Source organism: Enhydra lutris, unplaced genomic scaffold (assembly GCF_002288905.1).
Source record: "Enhydra lutris kenyoni isolate GAN:26980312 unplaced genomic scaffold, ASM228890v2 scaffoldscaffold22, whole genome shotgun sequence".
Lineage (NCBI taxonomy): Eukaryota > Metazoa > Chordata > Mammalia > Carnivora > Mustelidae > Enhydra > Enhydra lutris.
In genome coordinates, this window is record NW_019154106.1 from 524,300 (window position 1) to 550,399 (window position 26,100).

Consider the following 26,100-nt stretch of genomic DNA (forward strand, 5'->3'; position numbering starts at 1 on the left):
GAAAGCCTGGTGCTGTGGCTATGAGACCACCTCCCACACCCCACCAGGAAGCCCTTGCCTTTCTCCGTCCCAGGGAGGTGAGGACGCCAGCCCAGCCATTAGACAAGACGGTTTATTTCAGATTCAGCCTCCACTCAGGCCCAGGGTTCTAGGGGTGGGCTGGCCAGGTAAGGACGTGTCAGTGCCCACAGTGCCCACGGCCACTGTGCCGCGCGCCAAGCTGGCTCCGTGCTGAGGAGGGGCTGCACAGCAGTCTCCCTCCCTCCCTCCACAGCAGTGCAGTGGACGCAGGTCCGCCAAGCAGCTCCTTTCTGTGTTATTGCATTTATACGCTTGTTAGAATCGAAGGGCGCTGGGTGAGGTGGGAGGGGCGGTCTACAGGGGGCAGGACAAGCGCAGCTGCTGGGCAGGTCCTCCTTGGCCACCGCCCCCATCCCCGGCCTCCCTGCCAGGCTCTGGGATACCCCAGGGCAGGAAGTGCTGTGGTCCCAGCCTCGGCCGCTCCCCTGGGGCACAAGCTAGAAGGTGAATGGTGGGAACACCCCCAGACCGGCCTTTGCGCTGTCTGTCCACCCAGCCAGGGTGCAGGTGGTGGACAGAGGTGGCACAGAAGTTCTGCCACTGTGAAGGCTTGGTTCGGGTCACCCCACTGCCCCGGCCCTACCCACATGGACCCCCCAACCCTGCCCAGCTACAAACAAAGAGCAGAAATGGGGAGTGAAACAGCCATACCCTTTAATGTCCCCACATGGGCTGGGCCCTTGTCAGAGCCCATCCCGGACCCCTACCCAGCCCTGTCTGCCAGGAAGCGCATGGGACCCCTGGGGCCGCTGGGAACGGGCTGGCACACGCAGGCGGGCGGGCCATACTCAAGGTCCTCTCTTCCTCCTGCCCCCCAGTACCCTGGCCACAGCAAAGACCTCTTCCCCGTGCTATGGCTCCTCCTGTGCTGCACGGTAAACCCCAGAGCCTGGGAGGGGGAAGTGCTGGGGGCCAGCGGGCGGGCTGGGTTTCCACGGCTGGGGGCCTGTCTGTCTGTCCCTCTGCGTGTGTGGGGGTATATGTGTCTATATGGTGCGCATGTACGGATGTGTGGATAACTATGGGGGAGCTCGGCATGCACTAGGCTCCTGAGATCTGTACAGGAAGTGGCTGTGCCCCCACCTGGGCACTAGCCATCATTTTTTCCGGGCCAGGAAGGCCACACCAAGAATTAGGGCTACGGCGGCCACAGCCACACCCCCAGCCACGAGCAGGGGGGTCAAGTTCTCAAAGGGGCAAGGGCCTCGGCCCCCTGGGGCCCCGCTGGGGGCTTCACCCTCCTCAGCCCCATCCCCAGGGCCCTTGGGCTCCGTGGTGGCATCAGGGCTGCTGGGGGCTGCAGGGGCTGGCTTCAGGTTACTGTGGTTATTGAGAAGGGTAGGGTCTGCTTTGGCCGGGGTCTTCTTGGCCGCTGGTGGTGTGGGGGCTGCGGGAGGCTCCTGCTTCTCTGCTTGGGCCTCCTTCTTCCCAGGCTTAGCTGAAGGGGCCTTTCCATCTGCAGCTGGTGGGGCTCTGGCCTCAGCAGCGGCCTGTGGAGCCTTGGTGTCGGGCTTGGGGCTGCTGGTCGCCTTTCCCCTGGACTCCATGCTGGGCGGTGCTGGCAGGCTACGTGGAGTGTGCGTGGACAGACAGGCAGCTGGAACTCAGTGGCTCAGGACAGCTCACCACTGGGCATTATCTAGGCCTGGGGAGAGACACAATGAGGCCATGGCAAGAGACTCAGCCCACCTGCTTAGCTCCCTACGATCCTGTCCCCGTAAAGGCCCTCTGGACCACCCTCCACCCCAGAAGACCCCGCTCAGCATGTGCTCCCAGGGCTTGATCTCCAGCAGTCCGCCACCACTCCCTGAGAAGCCCCTCGAACCACACAGGCAGATCCTGTGGGCCCTGAACCGGCTGGGGGTGCGGCATGAGACTAGCCATCCGCACAATGGTCCTGGTCATGCCTGTGCTATTTCCATCTGCCCTGGACGGGGCAGTGAGAGGAGGCTCTGCGGTCAACTGAGGGCGTGGCAGCTATGGCGTGCCTGGGCAGAACCAACAGTGTACCTGCTTGGAAGGACTGGGTCCCTGTGGAGGGGGGGTAGGGCAGGAACCCAGAGTCTGGGCTCTGTGGTGTCAGGGGTGTGGGAATAGGCCCCAGGCTACCAGAACTGGGGTACAGCACATCTCAAGTGTTTCCGGGAGGCTGGAGAAGCCAGGCCCTGTGCCTCCAGGCAAGCCATCTGCCCCTCTCCAGCTCCTGGTACCCACCCCCAAGACCAGCTTTCCCTGCTCCAGTTCAAGGGCAGGGAGTCCTTTCTGAGTCTGGGGCTGTGCCCGCTTCTGGGCAAGAGCGGTGTGTGTGTGGGGGGTCCCCTGGTGTGAGGCTGGTGTGGACATACGCCATGTCCGTCGGCCTCAGCATCCTCAAACCCGGGCCAGGGAAGGAGGTGGGGGTTCCGGACTGTAGGAAAAGCCTGGCCCAGATCCTCTATGTCTGAGTCGGGCTGGGCCCGAGCTGTCTCTCTCTAAAGACCTAGACACCCCCTGTCTGTGTCTCCTCCGAGAGGATTAGTACCCCTCACCCCACCAAGGAAAGGGAGCACATGTGGGAAGCAGCGGCCCAGGTTTTCCACCCAGGCCAGGATTACTAACCACACCTGAAGGTCACCTGTAGGTCACAGCATAACGGAGGTGTCCCAGTGAGCGGCCCAGGCCCAGCTGCTGCCCCATTTCTCACGGGCCCCGGCAGCCCCTCAATCCCTGCTGCTCTGGATGGGCACCCGGCTGCTGGGGGTCAAGTTTGTAAAGGGCAGGTGGTCTCCTGCCCGCCCCCACTCCAAGCCCCTGTTATTTTTGGTTCACACTGACGTCAGCCAGTGCCCCCTCCCCTTCCCAGGAGCCGCTGGGCTGGAGAGAGCCGGGGGCCCAGCGTGCGCTCCCAGTGACCTTCAAGGCGGGAGCCGCCCACTCGCCCCGCGGGGCCGCCCCGTCACACCCCCGGCCCCAGGCCCTGGAGCCCCCGCTGTCTTACGCTGCTGCTCCCGGCGCTCCCACCTCCGCGCTGCGCGCTCTCCACGGGACCAGGGCGGGCGGCGGCTGTGGCGGCGGCGGCGGGGACTGGGAGTTTCCCACAATGCCCTGTTCTCGGCGCCGCAAGCCCAGGAGGCGGGGCCACATCACCACCGGCACCGCCCCCTTCGGCCATCCCGGCGCCCCCGGCTGGCGGGGAACTGTGGGGCCCCCACGCACAGGCTCCCCTTTGGATCCCAAGGGCGGCTTGCAGTCAGGGAAGAGAGGGGACAGCCCTTCCCGCCCCTCCCCCCCAGTCTGCAGGCCCCCAGCCCGGGCCCCCTCCTGGGCCCCGTGCCGGCCAGCGGGAGGGTGGACGGAGGTCGGTCTGCAGCGACAGGGGAGCCGGCTCCGAAAGAGGCTGCCCTCCCCCTCCGCCCCTCCCCCCAACAGATTCCAGAGACGAGCTATCTACTTAGAATATTTATTTATCTTCTCACAGGACAAGACACAAAAAGTTACAACTTCTTAAAACTCTTCAAAAGAAAAAATATAATTCTGTAAGCAGCAGCAGCTTCCAAGGTACAGATGTGGCGGGAGAGGGCAGCTCCCAGGAACCGTGAACTGGGGGGCCCAGGCCTGAGCCCCAGGTAGTGTCACCGGGAAGGGGCCTCCGAGGACGGGGGCCCGGGTGGGGGTACACAGCACCAGCACATCAGATCAATACCGACACAATCACGTGGCCTGGGGCGGGGCGGCCGCTCTGATTCACGACACCAACGGAGGGGGCAGTCCGGGAAGGCAGAGCTTACGGAGTGTATTCAGCGGCCTTAGCAGAGGCCCGGGGAGTAGGGCGAGCCCCCGGGAGTAGGGCGAGCCCCCAGAGAGCTGAGGGAGCAGGTGCTATCCCTGGAAAGAGAGCAGGTACCCCCAGGCTCCATACTGGTCCTCATGTCTGCCCTCCCCACTGGCCAATCCTGGCGCCGGAGGGTGGGGGGGGGGGGTCTCAGAAGAGGGGTTTGCTGAGGTGCAGCAAGAACCACGCTGGGAAAATAAATTCCTGAATGGGGTCAGAAAGGAGCCCAGGGCGCACACAGCACAAACACACACACATTGCCTGGCCATGTGGGTAAAGCCCGCAGCCACCCACTCCTGCCCCCAGCCCCATCTCTGAGGGGCCAGGCCAGTGGAAGGCTGGAGGACACAAACTGCTCCCCAGAACATTTGCACATGCACACAGACCTCACATGCTACATGCCCCCAGCCTGGGGTCGGGGGAGAGAAGCCCACCAGGAGGGGTGCTGGGTCCCACAGTGGAGTGGGGGGGCTTGCCCTGGGAGTCAGAACTCAGTGTGACCCCTGCCTGGGACTCCTGGCTCAATATGGGGGGCAGGAACCCCAATCCTCCTGCAAGGCTGGCTGGGGGGGCAAAATGGAGTCCTGGCCAAGTGGAGAAGGACAGCAGCAGGGGGAGGCTGGACGGATGGACAGAGGGATGGACAGAGCACTTGTGCTCAGCAAGTTAATAAATAGGTTTGTGCGGGGTCCCCTTCGCAGACTAGGGGCCAAGCCTCGGGGACAAGAGCTGGTAGACTGGAGGGTAGGGTCCCGCTTGTAGGGTCCCAGGCCTGGGCGCCCCAGCCCAGAGACCAGCTCTGTCCCTGGGGGTGTTCAGGCCGGGGCGGAGCTGTGGCAGGGGCTGGCTCCAGGAATGTAAAGATTTCTGCATTTTCTACATAAATAAGACATTGCTCCCAGTGGTCGTGCAGGCAGGACCCTGCGGGGGCCGCTGTGTGCACCATGTGGACCCCTTCCTCTGCTTCCCCCCGTCCACGTGAGAAGGCTGGGGAGAGACTGTCTCTTGCTCAGTCCTGGGCAGGCCCTGGGCAGGACTGGCTCCGGCCCCACTCTGGTCCCACTCGGCTGGAGGGAGCGGCTGGCCGCTGTGCTCAGTGCTGGGGTCGCTGCGGCAGCTCCAGCAGCGTCTCTGCGATGCCCAAGAAGTAGACCACTTGAGCGATACCAAACAGTGGGGCGATGACCAGGGCGCGGCAGTAGGCGCCCTTTAGGAAGGCCGTGGGGCCCTCGTGCCTCAGGATCTTCCTGCAGGGGGAGGGTGGTCAGGGCTGCTGCCCGCCCACCCCTGGCCCCGGGGCCATCCCACCAGGTACAGTCCAGGAAGCCCCAGGAGGGTAGTCAGGGCCGCTGCGCACCCCACCAACCCCCGGCCCCCCGCGCCGGGGCCATCCCACCTGGCACAGTCCAGGAAGCCCGTGTAGGTGTCCTCATTGACACCGCGCTGCAGTGACTGGAGCCTGGTCTTCACCACTGCAGGGGTATGCGGGTCAGTGTGGGGCCCAGCCTGCCTCCACCCCTGCCCCTGCCCCAGCCCCAGGCACTGACCATCACAGGGGTTGACGGCCACAGCAGCTGCACTCCCAGCCACACAGCCAGCCAGAAAGGACACATAGAAAGGAGCCTTCTCCCCCGATGCGGGACGGCCCAGCTGGTTCAGGTTGGCAAAGAGGGGGAAGTAGACAATGGAGAAGGGGACGTCCCTGTGTGGGGAGGGAGGGACGCTGATGACCTAGAGGCATATGGTGGGCAGGCCTCCCTCCTCCCGCCCTTACCGTCCCTCCCACCTGAGCAGTGTGGCCCCCAGGCCCTTGTAGAGGCCGGCAATGCCCTGGGTCCGAAGCAGGTCCCGGGTCAGCTGAGTAGCCGTGGGCCGGGGGGTGGCCGGAGCCTCCACGGAGGGCTGGGAGCCCCCTTGGGCCGACAGCTGGGCCTGGGCATCCAGTATCTTCTTCTGGGCAGCTGGGGAGAGAAGGGATGGGCCTGCTGGCTCTCCCACTGGGGCAGGGGATGCGGCTCCAGCTGTCGCCCCCACCCCAGCTCTCGGTACCCCCCACACCCTCACCAATGCGGCCTGCGTCCTGAAGCTGGATCTTCAGCATCTCCATGGGGGTGGTCACGATCACCTGGCAGGTGCCAGCCCCACAGCCCGCCAGCATCTCCTTCACCAGGGTCAGCTTCTGCCTATGGAGAAGGGGTGAGGGCCGTGATGCGGTGGCAGACCCAGATGCCTCCACCGCCCCGGGGGGTTGCCTGCTGCCCTGGGCATGAAGGAGACTGGGAACGGGGAGGTGGTGCGGCCCTGGAGGGGTATGGCACCCGCCAGCCGCAAATACCCCTTCAGGCCTGCCAGCAACGGGCACCGAGCCCATCAGACAGATGGCCCTGAAGCAGGGCCTGGGAAAGGTGGAAGGACCACAAAGAGCAGCGCAGAAGCTGGGGTTCGCAAGCACCCAAGGGGCTGCCCTCTCGGCCCCACCCTCAGGTGACGGGAAAGGTGGTCAGTGTCCCCCCAATCCCACCCTGGGGGCCGGGACCCCTGGGGCCAAGGCACCACTGGACTCGGCATCTGCTTCCTTCCCGGTGCAGGAGGCGGTGAGGAGAGGGAGGAGGTGAGGGGCAGACAGCTGTCCTTTGTGGTTATCTTCTGTCCGGAGGCACGGACCCCTCCCCTGCACGACTTTGGCTCACAGCCCCTCACCCGTCCTTGGAGAGCTGATATCGAAAGAAGTCGTTAGCAGCCAGCTTGATGGCCTTCTCAGGGGTGACGAGGGTCAGGTTCACAGCGGCTCCTATGGGGCATGGGGGGTGGGGGAGCACGGGGCGGGGGGAGCACAGGCAGGTCAGTGATGCGGGCTGGGGAGGCTCTCAGCCAGCACAAGCCTCCAGCTGGCAGAGCCCCACCCCAGTCACTCCTTGGCTCCCCTCCTGCCCTCTCACCCACACTGGTGCCGGGCGGGGCAGGACCGGGCAGGGGCAGTGCCTCCTCTGGGCACTCCCCTCACCCTCCCTGCGTGATGGACCCATTCTGGCCTCCCTGAGGAACCCCTTCCCTGGAGGACCCCGGCCCTGGGCGAGCAAGAGCAGAGGGAGGCGGTGGTGGGTCCCTCCGCACCAAGTCTGGGCAAAGCCAGGCTTGGGGACTGCCTGCTAAGCGGCTTTGCGGTTGTGCCCCACCCCTCCCCTCCGGTCTCCCAGCACAGATGGGAGTCCCACCTGCCCCAGAAGCAGGGGGAAGACTGCCACCGCACAGCAAAGACACTTGTCCTGCCACGCCCGGCCTCCGCAGCAGGCGGGGGGAGGGGCCGAGCTCCAGGAGGGCTGCTGGGAACCACCCCGCCCTGGAGAGCCCGGCCTGTGCCATCCACCCGGCATCCAGGTCTGACGGGCCACAGCAGGCACCGGCAGGCCAACCTGCCCGGCTCTGCCAGCGGCCTCTGAGGCTGCAGGAGGCCCCCCCGTCCCCGTCCCCGTCCCCAGCCTCACCGCGGTACATGCCGAAGTAGCCCTCGGAGCGGATGGTCTTGATGAGGCAGTCGGACCTGCAGCCAAGAGGGGGAGGGGCCGGGGCTGGCGGCGGCTCCGGCCCTAGCCCAGACCTGCGCTTCCCAGGCCGGCCCTGGCCTCAGCTTCCCCTCTGGTCTATCAGGGCGGGGGCACAGGCGCGGGACTGGAGTTGAGCCGCAGCCTGCCCCCCACAACCCTCCAGCCCCCGCGCCCACCGGGCCTGCTCACATGCTGGTGTACAGGCGCTGGCCATTCTGCTGGTTCTGCAGCCTCGTCTTGGCCAGGTCGATGGGGAACACGCAGGTGACCCCAATCAGCCCGGCGATGCCGCCGTTGATGAGCTTGGCCGGCAGACTGGGGGGCAGAGGGCGCCGCCGTCAGGCCTGGCCTGCTCGGCCGCGGGTCAGGACCACACACGGGGTGGGGTGGGGTGGGGTGAGGCGGAGAGCGAAGGCAGGGTCACGTTCTGACCTGATCTGCTTATCAGCCATTTAACCGCGTGCACCCAGGTAGCCGGAGAGGTGGACGCCGGCCGCGGGAAGACAGGGGTGGTGGCGGGCGGAGCGTGGGTGGGAGAGAGGGGGAAGGGGCGGTCCTCCACTTTCCGGGGAATTTCAAAACCACCGCTTCTGTTCTAGAAGAGGGTACGGGAGTCAGCGGAAGGAGGGAAAGACCACTCAGAGGCACACCAGGGAAATAAGCTGCCCCCCAGGTCTCATGCAAGGGCACCGAGCCCCTCACTCACCCGTGGCCCCATCCCCAGGGCCACCAGTTTCCCTTCAAGGCGCCCCCGCCCCCGCCCCCGCGCGGCTTCCCAGCTGGCCTCGCTCACGCTCACACACACTCACGTGCACACTGAACGCGCACAGGAGCGCACCCTGCCTTTAAAGGGCCAGGCGCCTCTGGGGCAGTGAATCTGCCAGCCAGGCAGGTCAACTGCGGACTGCGGTGACCCCCTCTTCCTCGAGCAGCTGCAGCTGGCGCCTGCCCCCTTCAGGATGGAGGCCGGAGGTGCTGAGGAGCCCCCCAACCTGGGCTCGGCTCACAGCTACCCAGGAAGATGCTGCCACGCCTGGTGCAGCCCCCCTCCACCGCTCCCATGGACCCCAGACAGCCCCTCCCCTCGGAGAAGCACTAGGCTCACTCACACCCAGCCCAGCACCCACCCTCCTGCCCACCCTTTCCAGGAATCCCACTCCCAGACAGACACAGACACACACGCACAAACCAGGTCCTCTGGAAGCACAGGGTAGGGGGCAGTTGGGAAGGGGATACCGGACTGAGGCTCCCTGGGGTTAGTTCCCCTACCCACTCTAGGGTTTGGGGGAGATGGGGCCCCTCTCACTAAAGACAGGGCAGGAGAGCCAGCCTCCGGAGCCTCCTGTCCTGGGCCTCCCAGAGTCCCGGAGCCTTCCCTGCCGCCTCTTCCCCAGGCCCCCTCAGAGGCCAGCTGTCACAGGCTCTTACCCACAGCACTACCGCCCAGGGTCACCAGACTGGCTCACGCCCCTGGTTCCTCTGAGGACCGGTGACCTTCACCTCAGCTTTCCCAGGCCATCTGTTCCTGTGTCCCCTGCCCCTCCAGCCCCACCACCCCCACAGGCCCCAACCCCTCTCACCCCAAGGAGCACCTCCAGGACTACAGCCTACCGGGCTCAGCAGCTGTAGACCCAGAGGCCGAGGGAGGGGCCCGCTGCGGGGATTGGCCGCTAGGCGGGGCGGGGCTGGCCTTGGTGAGGGGGGGACTTTCTCTTTCACTTTGGGCTGAGGCTCTCTGCCGCTGTGGGAGAAGGGATGGGAGGGGGTGTGACAACTTCTGAGAGCCAGGGCCCCGCCTCGGACACCTGACCAGCCCACAGGGCAGTGGACCTGACTCAGGTTGACCTAGCCAAGCGAGGGCAGCCGCCCATACGAACCCCAGCCCGAGGCCGCCACGACCCTGGATGCCCCATGAGTTCCCATCTGCAGCGCACAGGCTGCATCTGTCTAGGGCTCTGGGACCCAGAGGATGGGGCGCTCTCTGTGCTCAGATCCTGTGTGTGGACAATCTGTCCCGTGGGGGTGGAGATGGGTCTGTGCCCACTCCTGTTCGTGAGACCTGTGTCTGTTGGATGAAGACACATTTCATGGAAACCGCACTCTGGGACACAGGAAACAATACACATCTATTAAAAAGCTAAGGTTGGGATGCCTGGGGGGCTCAGATGGTTACGTGTCTGCCTTCGGCTCAGGTCATGATCTTGGGGTCCCAGGAATGAATCCCTCATCCGGCTACCTGCTCAGCAGGGAGCCTGCTTCTCTCTCTGCCCCTCCCCTGCTCCTGCTCTCTCTCTGTCTCTCAAATAAAGAAATACTTTTTTAAAAATATTTTATTTATTTGATAGAGAGAAACTAGGCAGAGAGGCAGGCAGAGAGAGAGGAGGAAGCAGGCTCCCTGCGGAGCAGAGAGCCCGATGCGGGGCTCGATCCCAGGACCCTGGGATCATGACCTGAGCCGAAGGCAGAGGCTTTAACCCACTGAGCCACCCAGGCGCCCCTAAATAAATACTTTTTAAAAGGCCAGGGATGGGGCACCTAGGTGGCTCAATGGGTTAAGGCCTCTGCCTTCGGCTCGGGTCATGATCCCAGGGTCCTGGGATCGAGCCCGGTATCCAGCTCTCTGCTCAGTGGGAAGCCTGCTTCCTCCTCTCTCTGCCTGCCTGTCTGCCTACTTGTGATCTCTGTCAAATAAATAAAAAAATAAATCTTTAAAAAAAAAAAAAAAAAGGCCAGGGAGAGGTTGGCTAGGTGTCAAGAGGCCTGCGGCTGCCACCCAGGACTGCTCACCTGGCAGGTACAGAGGGCACGGAATGGGCACTCCCAGAGCCCTCTGCCTAGCCAAGGGGCCCCCAACGCACACACCCAGGGTATCTATCCCCAGCACCAGCTTCCCGGTGCCCTAGCCTGCAGATAAAAATCTGGCCTCTGAACTTCAACCTGATTCTCCCTCCCCACCCCCACCCAACCCACCTCCAGGTGGACTGGCTACAGCCAGCTCAGTGGCCCAAGGCTGTCAGGGGCAGGGTCTCCCTGAGACCTAGCCCTGCCCTCCAGGGGACTGAGGGAGCCCGCCTCCCTGAACGGTACCAGACCCCCACCTTCCGTCCAGGGTGAGGGACCCTGGGTGACGGGGGTCCTGGAAGTCAGACGGAGTGTGTAACGTGAGGAGGGGAGCAGTTGTGTAGGGAAGAGGGGCAGGCCCAGGGATCCCAAGCCTGAGGAGACATGAGTCTGGGGTCTCACATGACATGCCTCAGGCCCAGAACCGAGCAGGGAAGAGGGTCGCCCGGCTGACAGCAGTGAGAATGAAGGAGCTCCAGCTTGGGGAGACTGGCAAGGGGTCCACTGGACCCAGAACCCCCTCTGTCGGACCTCACTCTACCGTTCCCACTCCCTGCTCTGGAGACCTCTGTGGAACGACCTCCCTGGGGCACCTCGTGTTGCCGTGGAAACCCAGCCACCCCGGCTGGGGCTGTCAGCCCTCACTGCGCCCCCCACACTTCTGCAGCCAGGTAAACTGAGAAAGAAGGCAGACAGTGGACAGCGCTGCCCACAGAGCTCAGCCACAGGATGCTGCTGCTCCTTCCAGACTCCCCAGGGGTAAAATCTCCCACAAATGAAGCCGCTGAGCTCCCCCTCGCCCAGCCCCCACGGAAGGCGATGGGGGTGCCGATCAGAGCCTGGCACTGGCCCCTGGCTGCCCATTCAATCTCCCCGCGTCCCTTCCCCCTGGGCCGAGGGTAGCTTTCCATCCTGTCGGAGGGGCCCCAACCCGCGAACAAAGGAGGCTTGCGGTGGGGGCTGCGGGCTCCAGCTCGGAGGCCGGCTCAGGCACCTCGTCCCTCAGGACGGGGTCCAGACGGGGCCCAGACGGTCACGCTGCCCCCGCCAGGCGACGGCGACTCCAGCCACGCACGTGTCCACCTAAGTCCGGCGGGGTCCCACGTGTGCGCCCCCTACCCAGCGGTCTGGCCTCCGCGTCTGGGTCTCTGGCCCCAGCTTCCCACCCCGTGGGGACACGTGTGCGCGGGGAGCGCGCCCGGCACCGCCCGGGGTCGAGCACGGCCTCCCACACCCGGGCGGCAGCCGGTCAGAGCATCGCCGGCCCCGGGACCTCCCCCGCTCCCCGCCCCGGAACCACCTCGTCGGGGCAGCTGTCACCCTTCCCGGCCGCCGCGGCGCCCCTGGCCGCCCCCCGCCCTCCCCGCAGCCGGGCCGCAGCCGGTGGGCGCAGCGGAAGGGAGAGGCCGGGCCGCCACTCACCGCGCGCTCTGCCGCCGCCGCCGCGCTCGCCTCCCCGCCGTGCCGCGCGCCCGGCTGCTCGGAGCGGAGGCGCGTCCGCTCGCTCAGCGCTGCGCGCGCTCCGCCCCCTGCCCCGGCCCTCGGCGAGCGGCCTCCGGCTCCCCCTCCCGGCCGCCGCGGCCACTGCGCCGGCCTGGCCGCAGCCGCCCGGTCGCGAAAGCCCTTCCTGGGTCTGCGGGCCTCGCGGCCCCGCATGGACCAGGGGCCCAGGGATTCGCCCCGGCGGGCCAACGGGTGGCAGGCAATGCTCGGAAGAGGGTGTCCTCGGGCAGGAGCGGTCCCCGGCCGCACGGTGGGCGCTTGGAGGGGACTGATCGGGCGGAGCACCTGCCCACCACCGCGGGTGTCGCGGGGCCCTGCACACCGGTGACTTTGTATCCATGGCTGCTACACCAATGTTACTTTGTAGCTGGAGCTCCTCCCCCTCCTGGGCACATGGCAGGAGGCAGGAGCAACGGGTGGGTGTGTGTGAAGTCTTTACACAAAGTCCCCTCCCAGCAGGGTCCAGGCCTCTGATCTCAGGCCACCCCTTGCCTTCCACCCACTCCTCCACCCAACAAATAAACTGAACTCTGAGAAGCCACCACAACAGTACACATTTGTTACACGCGGGGAGGTCACTGTCCCCATACACGGGGCAGGTGGGAAAATGGGGGCATCTGACCGTTGGCCAGGGTACATCAGGGGCCAGCCCCAAGTCAGTGGGGTCTAGGCCTGGGCAGACTCTGGGGACTGTGATGCTGAAGGCTCAGGTGGGGCAAGGTCCCTGGGGGCGAGGCTTGCACGCTGGATGCTGTCCTTGTACTTTTGGCGGCCGAGCTCCAAGATAGCCCTCACCTCTTCAGCTATATCCAGCCGGTCGCTCTGCTCCAAGGCCCGCACTAGGAGACCCACGGCCCCAGGCTGCCCTGCCTGGCGCTCAGCCCAGGAGAAGAGCATACAACGGATCTGACCGTCCAGGTCGTCCCTGGCAGGGAGAGGGAGAACAGTGCCGGAGAGGCCTAGCCTTCACACCCAAGGCTCTACTCACCATCCTCCGGGCACTGCTTGCTCCCTGGGTGAGCTGTGGCCGGACCCTCCCTTTCCTGCCTGTTTGCCCTGTCTCCTCCCACCCTGGACAGAACTTCACCAGCCTCACGTAGGCCTGGACCCAGGCCTGAGGCCGATCCAGAGCCGGCATCAGGATACCTAAAGGGACTCACCGGAACTCGTGTCGGATGCGCTGCAGCTCTCGGTAGGGCATGCCCAGGTGCAGGGCCACAGCCGGCCAGTCAGTGCCCAGGCGCCCAGCCACGTTCAGCAGGTTGCTCTGGGTCAGGAAGCCAGTCTCAGCATCACCCAGGTTCAGAGGAGCCAGGGAGAGGCTAGCCCCCTGGCCCTGCCCTGGCCCCTGGGACCCCCGCAGTCTCTGTGAGGAGGAAGGGGTGCAGTGAGCTCTGCCCTCTGCCCCCTGACCAGCCCCGGGCTACCGTGCCGGCCCTGCCCTCCCCCTCCCTCACCCACGCTGCCCCCCACCCCAGGCCACACCGGCAGCTTGATGGGCAGAGTGGCCATCCACAGGGGGTCTGCGCCCTTCCTCTGCCGGGCAGCCGCTGCCTCCTCGGGCACCTCCTCCGACACTGCTCCCCGGTAGAAGGACACCTGGCATTGGGGTGAGGTGAGTTCAGTGTTCTGGCCTCTGCCCAGGCCGCTGGGGGCATCCTGGGCCGCTGACCCACCTGGCCCCTCACAGCCTGAGCCCGCCGATCCAGGGCGGTGGTCACATACACTTCCTTCAAGTTCTTCAAGTGTGAGTAAAACACGAAGTAGATCCTGCCCTCCACACAGTCTGGGCGATCTGGGGGGCGGGATGGGCTCAGGAGGGAGCCTGGAGAACAGACCCTGGCATCCCCTCTGGGCGGGGGGAGCATACCAGCATCCACGTCAATACCCTTCTCGAAGGCAGCAAAGAATTTTTCGCCCTCGAACATCTCCACTGTGTCAGAGGGCTCAGGGCCTCGGTACCGGTCCAGCAGCCGCTGCAGGGTGGCGTCCACCTGGGGGGTGGGGGCGGAACACCTGCTGGAAGGAGCTCTGTGCCCTGCACCCCCACACAGCCCCCGCCCACCTGACTCAGCCCTTCCAGACCCCTGGGCGCCGCGCCTACCTTGCGGCGGGGCAAACACTGGAGCAGGACCTGCTCGGGGTCCCGGCGCCGCTGCAGGGCGATGAGGTTGACCTGGTGCAGCCGCAGGCGCTCCCAGGCTTTCCGAGCCAGGCCCTGCACACAGCTCTTGGTGGTGTGCCAGAGCCAGTACCTGCGAGGGCCCCGGATGAATGTGGGCGGCACTCGGGTGCGCTGCGGGGCGGGCCGAGGAAGCTGGGGCGGGGTGGGGGGGGCACTGACCAAGAGAAGTGTGTGACCCGGAAGCGAGCATACAGGTGGGTGATCTCCAGCACCACCTGGGCTGTGATGTCATCCCAGGCCGCTGCAGGAGGCGCCCAGTACAGCAGGTGAAGACAAGTGCGATCCAGACTCAGGCCTGGGGACGCGAGGGGGCCACAGGCTGGGCCATCCAGGGCAGGGACTCCCCTGCCGAGAGCATGGCCCCCTCCACCCCGTGGCTTTGCGTTCAGGTAGGCAACCCCCACCTACACATACACACCCTGGCCGCCTCTCACCTGTGACACCAGGGGGCAGAGGCAGCTGCACGGTGACAGGCTGGAGGAAGCTGGAGGTGCCACGCTGGGAGAGGCACAGCAGGGGGCTGGCCGCCGCCCCGGGCTCCTCAAGGAGGGCTCGAAGCTCTCTGCCAGCCATGTGTACCACCTGGGGCAAGTCGGGCGCCCGGGACACTCATCTTGGTGCTGAGGTACCACCCACCACCCCCAGTGGCTACCCTGCCCACACCTGCATGCGGACGCGACGAGGCTCATCGGTGGCACCAGGGGGGAATGTGACTTTGACCCCAGGATGTCCAGAGGAGCACAGCAATGTCCCCTCCGGTGGCACAAGGCAGGTGTTGGATACAGGACGTGAAACCACGAGGAACCACGAGAAGTGGGGCACCTGGCAGTGAGCCCAAAGCCGCTGGGCATGGAGGGTGGGGTCAGAGGGAACAGGGTCAGAGGGGAGTCAGGGTCAGGGCAGAGCCACCAGGCGGGGCAGATGGGGGAGGCGCTCCCGGGGGCCGAGTGCTCCTTCCCGGGGAGGCCTGGGGGGCTCCACCTTGGGTGCCTCTTCCTCCAGGTGCGTCTCCAAGTCGCTCCAGCTGTCATCACTCAGGGTCCTGACCACCACCTCACGGCAGCGCCGGGCCCGGGGGGGCACAAAGAGTAGCCACAGGCCCACCTCCTGCCAGGCCGGGCTGGTGTGAGCACTGGGGCCCATGCCTGGGCCCGCCTGCTCTGCCCCCCTCCCCGAATGCCCTGGCCGTGCCTGCTGGAAGGCCACCCCATGGGGCCGCAGCTCCAGGACAGCGCTGAGCAGGGCGTCATGGGGACCCAAGGGGACAAGGCGTGGCTCTGGCAGCCGGAGTCGATAGTGGATGTTGATAGGGTCAGCGGTGGCCCCAGCAGGAAACCTCAGGCGGACCCCACAGGCCAGGGTCACCAAGCAGCCTTGGGGAGTCACCAGGAAGCTGCATGACGGGGTGGGCATCAGGTCAGACAACAGAAGGGGTGTGTCTAGATCAGGCAGCCCAGGGAAACTCCAGAAGACCCCGGGGGCACGAGCACAGTGCTCATCACATACAAGGCAACCAGGCAGAGACGTGCGTCTCCCGCCCCCTCCTCTTCCCCGCAAGCACCTGTCCAAGTCTGAGTTCAGGAACAGTCTGGGCATTTCGCGGGTCACAGGCGTCTCTGGGCAGCACAGGCAAGGTGTTAGGAGATCTCTGGTATCTGCGCCCCGGCCTGTCTGTGGGCTGACCCTTCCCAGCAACAGGCCTACCTGGGGCACTGTGGGAGGCAGGTAGAGCCTTGCCCAGGGGGTTCCCCTGAAGGCGCACAAAGGGGGCATCCAGTAGCTCGGGAGGCACGTCCCGAAGCTGGTTGTCCCTCAGATCCAGTCGGGCAAGCAGTGGGAGGTGGGCCAGGCCAGAGGGCACCGAGGTCAGGAGATTGCTGTGCAAAATAAGGAACCGCAAGGACCGCAGCCCCACTGGGGGCAGGGGGCAGCTAAGGGTGGGCAGAGGACCCTCGGGGCCACTCCCCGCCCTGGCCAGGGAGGGACGGCAAACAAGGGCCACCAAGGAGGACTGAAGGCTCCAAGGTGGGCCAAGCCAGTGTGTGCAGGGGCCCCCATGGAGGACAAGAGTGGAACCAGGCAGCGGCTGAAGGGCACTCCCTGTCAGGCCCAGGGAGCCAGAGGAGCACGACTCCGACTTACCAAGGGAGATCGGCAGGCCTTGCAGCTGGTTGGAAGCCAGATTGAGCTCGGTGAGGCTGCTCAGGTCTCCAATCTCTGGGGGCAGGGTGTCTAGAAGGTTCTCTGAGAGATCAAGGCGCTGCAGGGCGGACAGGGATCCCAGTGCTGGGGGCAGCGTTCGCAGGCAGTTGTGGCTCACAGAGAGGAAGGAGAGGGAGGGAAAGGCTCCAAGGGAATCCGGGAGCTCTGAGAGGCAATTGTAAGACAGCAGGAGGGTGCTCAGGCCACGCATCTGCGGGACACAGGCCGGCAGTGTCTCCAGGCTATTGAAGCTCAGATCTAGGTGGGCCAAGCGGGCCAAGTCACTCAGGCCAGCGGGCAGTGTGGTGAGGAAGCCCCGGGAGCAGGCCCCCAGCACGTCCTGCTGTTGTCCACCTAGAAAGGGGGAAAGCAGAAGTCGCCCTCTGAGTCAGAGCTGCAGGGTTCAGCTCAGCTTGGAGGCACAGATCTTGACCCCAACCCCAGTCGGAGAGGGACAGATGCAGATACCAGCAGATGCAGGGACACAGGCACAGACCCTGCAGGCTCATTTCAGCTGACAGCTATCGCCCATGACCTGCCCCAGGAAGAGTACCCACACTGGGGTCTGCTGGAAGACCCCACTGGGCAGCTGCGGCCTCCAGGAGCCAGGGCTCAGCCAGGTTCACCTTGTCGGGGGGGGGGGGCAGGTTTGGGACAGGGCTGGGACCGGGTGGGGCTCACCTCTGAGGACCAGGGAGCGAAGGTGCTGCAGGTTGGCCGGCACCTGGGCCAGGGTGGCCTCCAACAGCCGAGGGTCCTCGTGGCCACTCAATTGCAAGAACTCCACTTCCAGCAGCTGCGGGGCCCGCTGCGCACACAGATGTAACAGCCGGTGGCAGCCCCGGGGGTACAGGTGCAGGTTCAACCGGTTCCCAAGCAGGAGATGGGGGTCCCCAGGCTCGCCATCCACAGCATCCACAACCTCTCCCGCAGCATCTTCTGGAGCAGCTGCCTCGGGCTCCAGCCACTCCTCCTCTGCAGCCATAGCCCACAGGCTGTCCTCGGGGGCCAGACATGTCCCAGCCTGCCAAACAGGCCTGCTCAGGCACGGCCTGGGGGGGCTGAGGAGTCAGGGGGAGGAGGGGGAGGGGGTGGGGATGGGCCCTCCTCCTCCTACTCAGGCGCATGGGGATTCTGGCTGGGTGGGGGGAGTCTTGAGCTAGGCCAACTGGTCCACAGAGCCCAGAGCCTCAGCTGGACAGATCAGAGTTGAAATAGGGCTGGGGAATGAGAACCCCAGGACTGGGAGGGCGGCAGGCAGGAAGACCTGTGTGCAGAGGAGCCTGGAGAACCTGATTGGAGGGAGGAGGGAGAAATGAAGCTTCACATCCTACTTGTGAAAATGTGAACAAGAGACTCCCAGAGCGGTCAGGCCATTCTGGCTGTCCACCCCCTCCCCGCCCTCTCTGGGCATAAGCTTTGGGGTCCAGCCCCACCACCATCCTTCACACCCACCAGCTTTGACCAGAGGTGGAGGACTCTTATCTACCACGTGGGGGCAGTGGCCCCGGCAAAGAAAGGGGTGATTGTGTCCGTCTGTGTCAGATAAGTGAATGGGGGGGGAGCTGGAGTGAAAGGCACACCGCGTTTGGGGTCCTCGCGATGGGACCCCCATTTCCTGACCGCTGGAGGAGGGTTCTCTCACGCTTTCCTGTTCGTACCTAGGTCTGCTGATGAGGGCAGTGGTCAGCACATTCCAGGCCCCCACGGCTTGGGAGCCGGTCCTGGCCGGGAGAGCACCCCTCAAGCCGGCCGTGCCCACCGCCCGCCCGCGCCCTGCGCGTACCTGCGCTCGACCCTGGGCGCCGTCCCCGGTGCGCGCCCAGCGCCGGTTTCCGTCGGCGCGTTCCCGAGAGGACCGGGAGTCGGGGTCCCGCGCGGTCAGGACGCCCCTTGTTCCTGGCTGGGACCGCAGGCGAAAGGGCTCAGAGTCCGTCCCCGCCCGCCTGCCCTCGGCCTGCCCGCAGCCCTGGAGACGCGGCCGCGGACCCCACCCGCCACCCGCCAGCCCAGCCGCGCTCCGCTTCCTGTTGGTTTGTCTGGGTCCGGCCTCCCTCTCCCGCTGGGAAGGCCCGCGCCGCGCGCGCGAAACCCGCCCCTTCAGAGATTCCCGGCCCTCGGGCCCGCCCTTCTCTGGAGCTGAGCGTTCCGGCCCCAGGTTAAAGGGAGCTGGTGCAATCTCCGTACGGAGGACGGCTTTAGGGGCTGAATGGCACTAACTGTGCCATTCCCCAGCCGGCCTCAAGGGCCTCCTCCAGGAAGCCTTCCTGGGCCTTGTCGGGAGACCTGGTCCCAACTCCTGTAATCCTGCTTTCCTGACAATCACTTTGGCCCAAGTGCCCCCGCAGTGGGCTTCACCACACGTTGACTCCTTCCATCTTTGTCTGCATCTCACAGGGAAGGAGGAGGAGGCTCTGGCAGGTCAGAGTTTGCCGGAGATCACATAACTGGAAAGGGCCAAAGCCAAGAACCTCAAACTAGGTCTCTTGAGGGAGGCTATCCCACCTGCGCTCAGGCACTCCGCCCCAAATTAATCATGGCACCCTCTTCTCCTCCAGCTCCCCCACGGCCACCAGCCCTCCCACCAGGATGGGCAGTTCTGCCAGTCCTCCGTTGTCCCCAGCTCCTGTCACACATTCAGTTTCTAACTTGCTGCCAGAAGACTTTTTTTAAAAAGATTTTATTTAAAAAATAAAATAAAAATAAACTAAAAAAATAAGGTAAATAAAAAATTAAAAAAAAAAGATTTTTATTTCAGAGAGAGAGAGAGAGAGAGAGACAGCACAACCAGGGGGAGCAGCAGGCAGAGGCAGAGGGAGAAGTCTCCCCGCCAAGCAAGGAGCCTGATGCAGGACTCGATCCCAGGACCCGGGGATCATGACCCCGGCAGAAGGCAGACGCTTCCCCTACTGAGCCACCCAAGCGTCCCATCTGTTTGCCAAAAGACTTTTTTAAGGTTTTATTTATTTATTTGACAGAGATCACAAGTAGGCAGAGAGCCAGGCAGAGAGAGGAGGAAGCAGGCTCCCCGCTGAGCAGAGAGCCTGATGCGGGGCTGGATCCCAGGACCCTGAGATCACAACCCCAGCCGAAGGCAGAGGCTTAACCCACTGAGCCACCCAGGCGCCCCATGTTTGCCAGAAGACTTAAAAAGAAAAACAATCACAAGAATATTACTCAGCTTTAAAAGGGAAGGAAATTCGGATACATGCCGGCACGTGAGGGAACCTTGGGAACGTTGCGCTGAATTAAGTCAGATCCCAGGGGATAAATACTGCACGCTTCCACGCGAGGCCACCAGAGGAGTCAACTTTCCTTGAGACGAAAATTAAACTGGTGGGTGCCGGGGGCTGCAGGAGGGAATAGGGAGTTCTTCAGCAGGGGTGGAAGGCACCTTGGGACGAGGGAAAGCAGTCTGGAGGGGGAGGCTGGTGACGACTGCGTCGGGGGAAGCACCCGGTGGGCTGACCTGCGTGCAGGACGCTCAGCCTCCCGCATTACAGCACTCCGAGCACACGACCCCTCCCTGCGCCCTGCAGCAGCACCCCACCCCTGCCGGGAGGGTTTCCACTCTACCCCAAGTGTGAGACCTTGAGCAGAACCTCTCCGCGCCGCATCCACTATAAAATGGAGGCGATGACGGCGACGACACCCCCAGGAAGGGGATGGCCTGCACGAGCACCCCAGTGCTCGGTGCGCTACCCCCGCAGCTTCCCTGCTAGTGACGGGCCGCCAACTGCAGCCGCCGCGGGGCCTCGGCGTCCCACCCTTCTGCCGGGTGCTCGCCCTACATCTTCCCTCCGGGGGTCGGTCGGCCCGGGTCGGCCTCGTTTGTCCACTTTCGAGTGTCCTCGCTCTGGAACCCGTGTTGCGGAGTAGCAGGGCCGGGCCTGCTCGCTCCCCGCGCGAAAGCCTGCCGCGGGCTCCCGGGCACCGAGCAAGAATGTGTGGCACACGCTGGCGTCCGCGCGGGCGCGGAGGTCAGTTCGGAGCCCACGCGACCCCGCAGGGGAGGAGCCGTCGGGCCCAGGCCGCGCCGCTCCGCACCTCACGGCTGCGCACGGTCCCCGCGGAGCCCTGCCAGCAGCCAGCCAGGAGGGCCGGCCACGTGCACCCGCACAGGCGGGGCGCCCGCACTTCCGGCAGCTGTGCATCCTGGGGCTTGGAGTTCGCGGGCTGAGGCAGCCGGATAGCGCGGCTTGAAGGCTCCAGTCCCCGCGGCCTGGGCGTCGCGTGACGTCACTCGGAGGCGCCCGCTCGGCGCGGCGCGCGTGTCCCGAGGGCTTCTGGGTACTGGATTACCCCCGCCCCCCACGCAGGCGCCTTCCTTTCCGTCCCTGACGCCGCCGAAGTCGCACGCGTGAGGCTTCTTCCCGCCGAGTCAGTGGGCGGCTGGGCCGGGGCACGGGCCGGCCTGTGGGGCGCTGGGGGGCTGCGGGAGGCAGGCGGGGGGGGGGGCGCGGGTCGGGGCTTGGCAGGAGGCGGCGGCCGGAGCGCAAGCGGCCGGGGCCGGGGCGGGAGGCCTCCGGGTAAGGCCGCCTGTGCTCTCCTTCCGCATCAGGATGCGCTACGTCGCCTCCTATCTGCTGGCCGCCCTCGGGGGCAACGCCTCCCCCAGCGCCAAGGACATCAAGAAGATCCTGGACAGTGTGGGCATCGAGGCGGATGACGACCGGCTCAACAAGGTAGCCGCGCCGCTCGGCTCCGGCGTCCCCGCCGTGGGCCTGCCCCGGGGGAAGCGCAGCTAGGGGTGCGCGCGGGGTCCCGAGGCGGGGTCCGGCCTGCTTCGGGGCGAGCTAGGGCGCCGCCCCTACGGACTTTCCTCCGCGAGGGGGGGTTACGCCGAGTTGCTCCGCTGTCCCGTCTCGAGGAGTCGCAGGAGTGTCCGGCTCCCCCTTGCAGCGCGTCTTCGGAGAAGCCACGTGCGGGTGCTAACCTCCGCGCCGGACAGGGCAGGCCGGCAGGCTTCGGGGCGTCTTCTCACGGCGCGCTCCTGCGGCCAGCCCTGCCCCGGCTGGAGAAGGCGTAGTGAAGGCAGGAGGCGTGGAAGTGAGTCTCTGGTAACGGCCTGTTGTGGTCATTCTAGGTCATCAGTGAGCTGAACGGGAAAAACCTCGAAGACGTCATCGCCCAGGGTGAGATTGCCTGCGGCCGGCTTTCGTGGTCAGGGTCCATTCTCATGCCCGCGGGCCAGCCCGTGGCCTGCCGGGTTTCGCTTGTGGACCAGAGTATTCCAGAAGCCCCGCCCAGAGGCGGCCGCTTCCGTGGGCTTGCGCCGGGGGCGCTTCTGGACAGCCCTGGCGGCGGGGCGGCGCTGCTCGGGGGCACCGTGTGCTCTCCGGGAGGGGCTCGGAGCACAGACTGGGGCTGCTGCCTGGGGTGACCACGGGCTCTGCCCCGCTGTGCTGGTGACAGGGCTGAGCCAACGGGAATGTGTGGAAGCTGTACCGTTGGGACGACGGCGTCCCTGTGGGCCCAGTGAGGCAAAGCCAGCTCAGCCCGCAGCCCTGTCTGAGCTCCCGGATGAGGACCTGGACGGGGCCGCAGACTCCGTCCCTGCCGGGTTGAAACCGTGGTGGGGTGCTGTGGCTCGGTTTTTTGGGGGGGGATTCTCGGAAGCTGAGTTTCCACATAGGGAACGCGAAGGGGCCCGGGTGTGTGTATTTGGCACAGGTGGGAGAAGAGAGGAGCTGGTGACTCTGGCACTTGGTGCTGGGTCCCCATACATTCGACAGACTGCGGGTAGCCTTCAGACGGAGCACCTGCTGTTCTTACTTTCCTTGATTTCCGTAGGGATCGGCAAGCTGGCCAGCGTTCCTGCTGGTGGGGCGGTCGCTGTCTCTGCTGCTCCAGGATCTGCCGCTCCGGCTGCTGGCGCCGCCCCCGCTGCAGGTGAGTGGAGGACAGGGTGGTGTCCCCGCTGGGATTCCGCTTTGCATTTCGGGCCTTGCTCACTGCCCTCTTCTGTCCACAGCTGAGGAAAAGAAAGACGAGAAGAAGGAGGAGTCGGAGGAGTCAGATGACGACATGGGGTTCGGCTTGTTCGATTAGGTTCCTGTTCACCCCCATCCGCTGGCAAATAAAACCCTTTTTATGTATCCGTGGAGCGGCTTGTGAGCATTTTGTCAGAGTGTGGCCTTGGTGCAGGGCGGTTGTGCGGTCCCCATGGTGGGTGGGTGGGCCTTCATTGCAGGAGAAACCAGAGCTTCCCCTGCTGAGGTGGAGTTCCTGGGAAGGAGAAGCTCGTTTGGAAATGGGTACTTGGGAGGGGGACATGAGCCTTCTTGGATACAGTCCTGGCTACTGAGGACAGCCAGGGCCTTCCCAGAGTGAAGCTTTCAGGGGGACATACTAGAAAACTTAACAGCCCTGGGTGGTCTCTGCTTCCCCAAGGTGGCTCTGGCTGGTGGAGGCCAGCGGTTCCTCTGGGACTGGTGGCAGCATTCTTCAGTTACTGGAGAGGAAAGAAGGGTGGTGGTGGTGTCCACGGGATCCTGAGGTTTCCCTGCAGGGGTGGGCCCAGTTCGTGTTCAAGCTCTGCTTTAATCTTTGAGCAGCTCAGTCCCATAGGTCCTCTGAGTAACCCAGCCATCTGGTGGCCGGGGCAGACGTGGAATGGCTTGCAGGGAGTGATGTTGGGTCACATGGCCATGAAGTCCTTATGGGGCAGGCCTGCCAGGGTCTCTGCTGCCAAGCTCTGGCCAGAATGGGAGGCAGAGTTCCTCCCGCTGCCCATCCTGCCCCCATCCTGGGCCTTGGGTCCTCTGCCCAGCAATGCCAGCCCACTCAGGAACACTGCTTCCCACAGTGGAGCCTTTGGGCCAGCATGTGGTGTGTGCCTCAGCTCTGAGGAAGGACCTGCTGTTGGGTGAGCTGTTCAGGGGGAGAGCACAGAGCAAGTGTAACAAGGGATAGTTGGGGGGTGGAGAGTTTCCCTTGGGTAGGGACCCAAAACCTGGGGAAGGGGACCTGCGGTGTAGAAGTGTGCGTGGGATGTGGGAAAGAAGCCCCAAGACCCTCTGGTGGTGGGACATGAGCCCAGAGGGAGAAGTGACCGTCATTGCCAGGTTCTCAGCAGCACGTGCTGCAGACACTAACGTTGAGTGGGGGTGTGGGGGGTGTGGATGCCCGAGGACACAGGTGGCGAGGGGATAGGGCTCCGGGTTCAGCTAGAGGGCTTTCCGGAGGAGAGGACCCTGAGTCCATGGGCAGACCTTGAAGTGAAGGGCCCTGTGGGGTCAGAGGACGGCATGGGAAGGGGAGCATAGCGCCCGCCGGAATGATGACGCAGCAAATACCAGGGCTTCTCGTCCACGCTGGCTGGGAGGAGGGGAGGCCCACCTCCCGCCCCCAGCCAGGGTTCCTGGAAGCGCCGTTGTGTTCCTGCTGCAGAGCAGACGCTCCCAGGAGCTTGGAGGGAGAGCTGTGTACCCAAAACAGCTCAACCCTGGTGTGGAAATAGGGGCAGAGGTCTCCCTGCACTGGGGCAGCACCACCCTTCAAAGCCCCAGTCCCTAAGGAGCAGAAAGGGCCTGGGCCCTGGCTTCTTGGGGCAGGTCAGGGAGGACCTTCTTAAGTCCCTGGCTCGGCCTGCACCACCCAGCTCCCCTCTTGGTGGCCACCCTGGTGAACCCCTGGACTACCAGGGCAGCCTGGAGAGTGGCCTTCATTCCCGCCGTGCCACACCTGCCCCCGCCACACCTGCCCCCGTGTGGCTGCTGGCAGCAGCCCCAGGGGCTCAGTCAGTAGGGGTCCTGATCATCCTGGTGTGGGCCCTACTCTGCACTCTACATCCATCCAAAGCACTTGGGGGGATGGGATCCCCATGTACAACAGAAGGTCAAGTTTGTCTAGGTCAAATTTATTTATCTTTCTAGTTGTTTTTTAAATTTTAGGGTTTTTTGAGGATACAATTATTTTTGGTTTTGTTTTTAAATTTTTATTTTATTTGAAATCAATCCAATTAATTAAGGGCGACTGGGGGGCTCAGTCAGTGAAGCCTCTGCCTTTGGCTCGGGTTATGATCCCAGGGTCCTGGGATGGAGCCCTGCATCTGGCTCTCTGCTCAGCAAGAAGTCTGCTTCCCCCTCTACCTCTGGCCCTCCCCACCACTGGTGCTCTCTCTCTCATGTTGTCTGTCTCAAATAAATAAAATATGTTTAAAAAGTAAAATAGGGGCACCTGGGTGGCTCAGTGGGTTAAGCCTCTGCCTTCAGCTCAGGTCATGATCTCAGGGTCCTGGGATCAAGCCAGGCATCGGGCTCTCTGCTCGGCGGGGAGCCTGCTTCCCCTTCTCTCTGCCTGCCTCTCTGCCTACTTGTGATCTTTGTCTGTCAAATAAATAAATAAAATCTTTTAAAAACAAAGTAAAATAAATTCAGTTAATTAACATATAGTGTATCATTAGTTTCAGAGGTAGAGGTCGATGATTTGTCAGTTGCGTATAACACCCAGTGCTCATTCCACCACTTGTCCTCCTTAATTTCCCAGTTACCCCATCCCCCCACCCTCCTCCCCTCCAACAACCCTCAGTTTGTTTCCTAGAGTTAAGATTCTCTTATGGTTTATCTCCCTCTTTGATTTCGCCTTGTTTAATTTTTCCTTCCCTCCCCTGTGCTCCTTTGTTTCATTTCTGAAATTCCACACATGAGTGAAGTCATATGATCATTGTCTTTCTCTGACTGAGTTATTTGGCTCAGCATAACCCTGTAGTTCCATCCACGTCGCTGTAAATGGCAAGATTTCATTTCCTGATGTCTGCATAACAGTCCATTGTGTATGTATAGACCACATCCTCTTTATCCACTCATCTGCCCACGGACATCGGGGCTCTTTCCGGAGGTTGGCAGTTGTGGACGTTGCTGGTATAAACATCAGTTGCATTTCTGTACACTAACAACCAGACAGAAGAGAGAGACTAAGGAACCGTTTCCATTTACAATTACCCCAAAAACCGTAAGATACCTAGGAATAAACCTGACCAAAGCAGCAACAAATCTGTACTCTCGAAACTTTAGAGCACTCATGCCTAGGTCAAGTTTACTTAGATACCCCCTGCTTTCCTCTCTCCCAGTACCCAGGCCTGGCTCCCCTCCCCGCCAGCACCTCTGTATGGCACAGCCAAGCAGCCCTGTGTCCCTCCTGGGTTAACTGCCTGCACACTCCATTCCCTCTCAGCCTTCATTCCGAGCTTATGTAAACAACGTCTCCCCACCTCCACCCCCCAGTTAGGGCTCCATCTGCATTGACCTTGCTCAACTGCTCTCTCCTGTGTGGGTCTCTGCCAGGCACACTGTCGGTGCCAAGTACAGGTGGCTGACAACAGAGGCTGTGGGATGGACAGCATGACCCCGATGGCCCTGTCCCGTGAAGGACGCCCTGCTCTGGGTTCTCAGCCTGGGCCTGAGTAGGGGGCGATCCCAAGCCACATCCCAGACCTCCAGAGCCCTGGCACCGGCTGGGTCTTCAGCCAAGCTCCTGCCTGGGGAGGGGTGTTCCTGGGGAGACAGGGGCATCCCACCACCCCAGCACAGACCAGCCCCTTGTTTGGGAGGTGGGGTGAGGCTCTGGCCGGCTCCTGGAAGCGAGCCAGCCTATGCCTGCCCTACAAGTAGTCAAAGAGAAAAATGCGGAAAAGAGGCGGGAGGGTGACATCACTGGAGTGCTCCACCTGCTGGGGCACTGAGCGGGGGCGGGGCGGGGCCGGGGTCATACCCAAGTAGACCGCACACCCCGAATGAAGTAAACCCAGGTTAGTTCCCAGCTGCGAAGGGGCAGCGGCGGCAGGCGGCGGGGGCTTGAGGCCAGGTTGGGCTCTGGGGCACTGGTGTTAGCTCTGAAAGTTGTGTGCGGTTTGCATCCGCCCCCAGATATTTATGGGTCAGTCTGTGGATGAGTCAGTCGGTCCTGGGGGTCCCGGCCCTGGGGTCCTC

General features: G+C 63.9%; 4 protein-coding genes across 8 annotated transcripts; 1 reads left to right on the forward strand and 3 right to left on the reverse strand.

The window, feature by feature from the left end:
• Positions 1-1,114: 1,114 nt before the first annotated feature.
• On the reverse strand, positions 1,115-3,126 carry LOC111150302 (cell cycle exit and neuronal differentiation 1). The gene is made up of 2 exons (XM_022507751.1): positions 3,059-3,126; positions 1,115-1,726 (listed from the first exon to the last, which is right to left on the reverse strand). The coding sequence occupies exon 2, from the start codon at positions 1,626-1,628 to the stop codon at positions 1,179-1,181; it is 450 nt and encodes a 149-aa protein (XP_022363459.1). The 5' UTR covers positions 1,629-1,726; positions 3,059-3,126; the 3' UTR covers positions 1,115-1,178.
• Positions 3,127-3,506: 380 nt separating this feature from the next.
• LOC111149558 (solute carrier family 25 member 22) lies at positions 3,507-8,080 on the reverse strand. Its single transcript, XM_022506654.1, has 9 exons — positions 7,870-8,080; positions 7,627-7,752; positions 7,378-7,433; positions 6,593-6,683; positions 5,957-6,075; positions 5,679-5,853; positions 5,440-5,594; positions 5,289-5,364; positions 3,507-5,139 (listed from the first exon to the last, which is right to left on the reverse strand). The coding sequence occupies exons 1-9, from the start codon at positions 7,887-7,889 to the stop codon at positions 4,986-4,988; spliced, it is 972 nt and encodes a 323-aa protein (XP_022362362.1). The 5' UTR covers positions 7,890-8,080; the 3' UTR covers positions 3,507-4,985.
• A 4,236-nt stretch (positions 8,081-12,316) lies between these two features.
• Positions 12,317-18,006, reverse strand: LOC111149557 (p53-induced death domain protein 1). Of its 4 annotated transcripts, XM_022506653.1 has the most exons (16): positions 17,955-18,006; positions 16,850-17,192; positions 16,109-16,522; positions 15,671-15,880; positions 15,528-15,582; positions 15,158-15,359; positions 14,948-15,073; positions 14,630-14,809; positions 14,401-14,548; positions 14,126-14,261; positions 13,886-14,036; positions 13,652-13,775; positions 13,458-13,576; positions 13,267-13,380; positions 12,942-13,147; positions 12,317-12,706 (listed from the first exon to the last, which is right to left on the reverse strand). In XM_022506653.1, the coding sequence occupies exons 2-16, from the start codon at positions 17,151-17,153 to the stop codon at positions 12,448-12,450; spliced, it is 2,748 nt and encodes a 915-aa protein (XP_022362361.1). In that variant the 5' UTR covers positions 17,154-17,192; positions 17,955-18,006; the 3' UTR covers positions 12,317-12,447. The 4 variants fall into 4 exon arrangements, with proteins under 4 accessions (XP_022362361.1, XP_022362359.1, XP_022362360.1 ...); XM_022506651.1 differs by having other exon boundaries at positions 15,671-16,522; XM_022506652.1 differs by having other exon boundaries at positions 14,401-14,464; positions 14,948-15,359; positions 15,671-16,522.
• A 2,316-nt stretch (positions 18,007-20,322) lies between these two features.
• On the forward strand, positions 20,323-22,274 carry LOC111149735 (ribosomal protein lateral stalk subunit P2). 2 transcript variants are annotated; one of them, XM_022506978.1, is made up of 5 exons: positions 20,323-20,548; positions 20,730-20,853; positions 21,255-21,303; positions 21,962-22,060; positions 22,143-22,274. In XM_022506978.1, exons 2-5 carry the CDS (start codon positions 20,731-20,733, stop codon positions 22,217-22,219), a joined length of 348 nt encoding a protein of 115 aa, XP_022362686.1. In that variant the 5' UTR covers positions 20,323-20,548; position 20,730; the 3' UTR covers positions 22,220-22,274. The 2 variants fall into 2 exon arrangements, with proteins under 2 accessions (XP_022362686.1, XP_022362687.1); XM_022506979.1 differs by having other exon boundaries at positions 20,471-20,528.
• Positions 22,275-26,100: the final 3,826 nt, after the last annotated feature.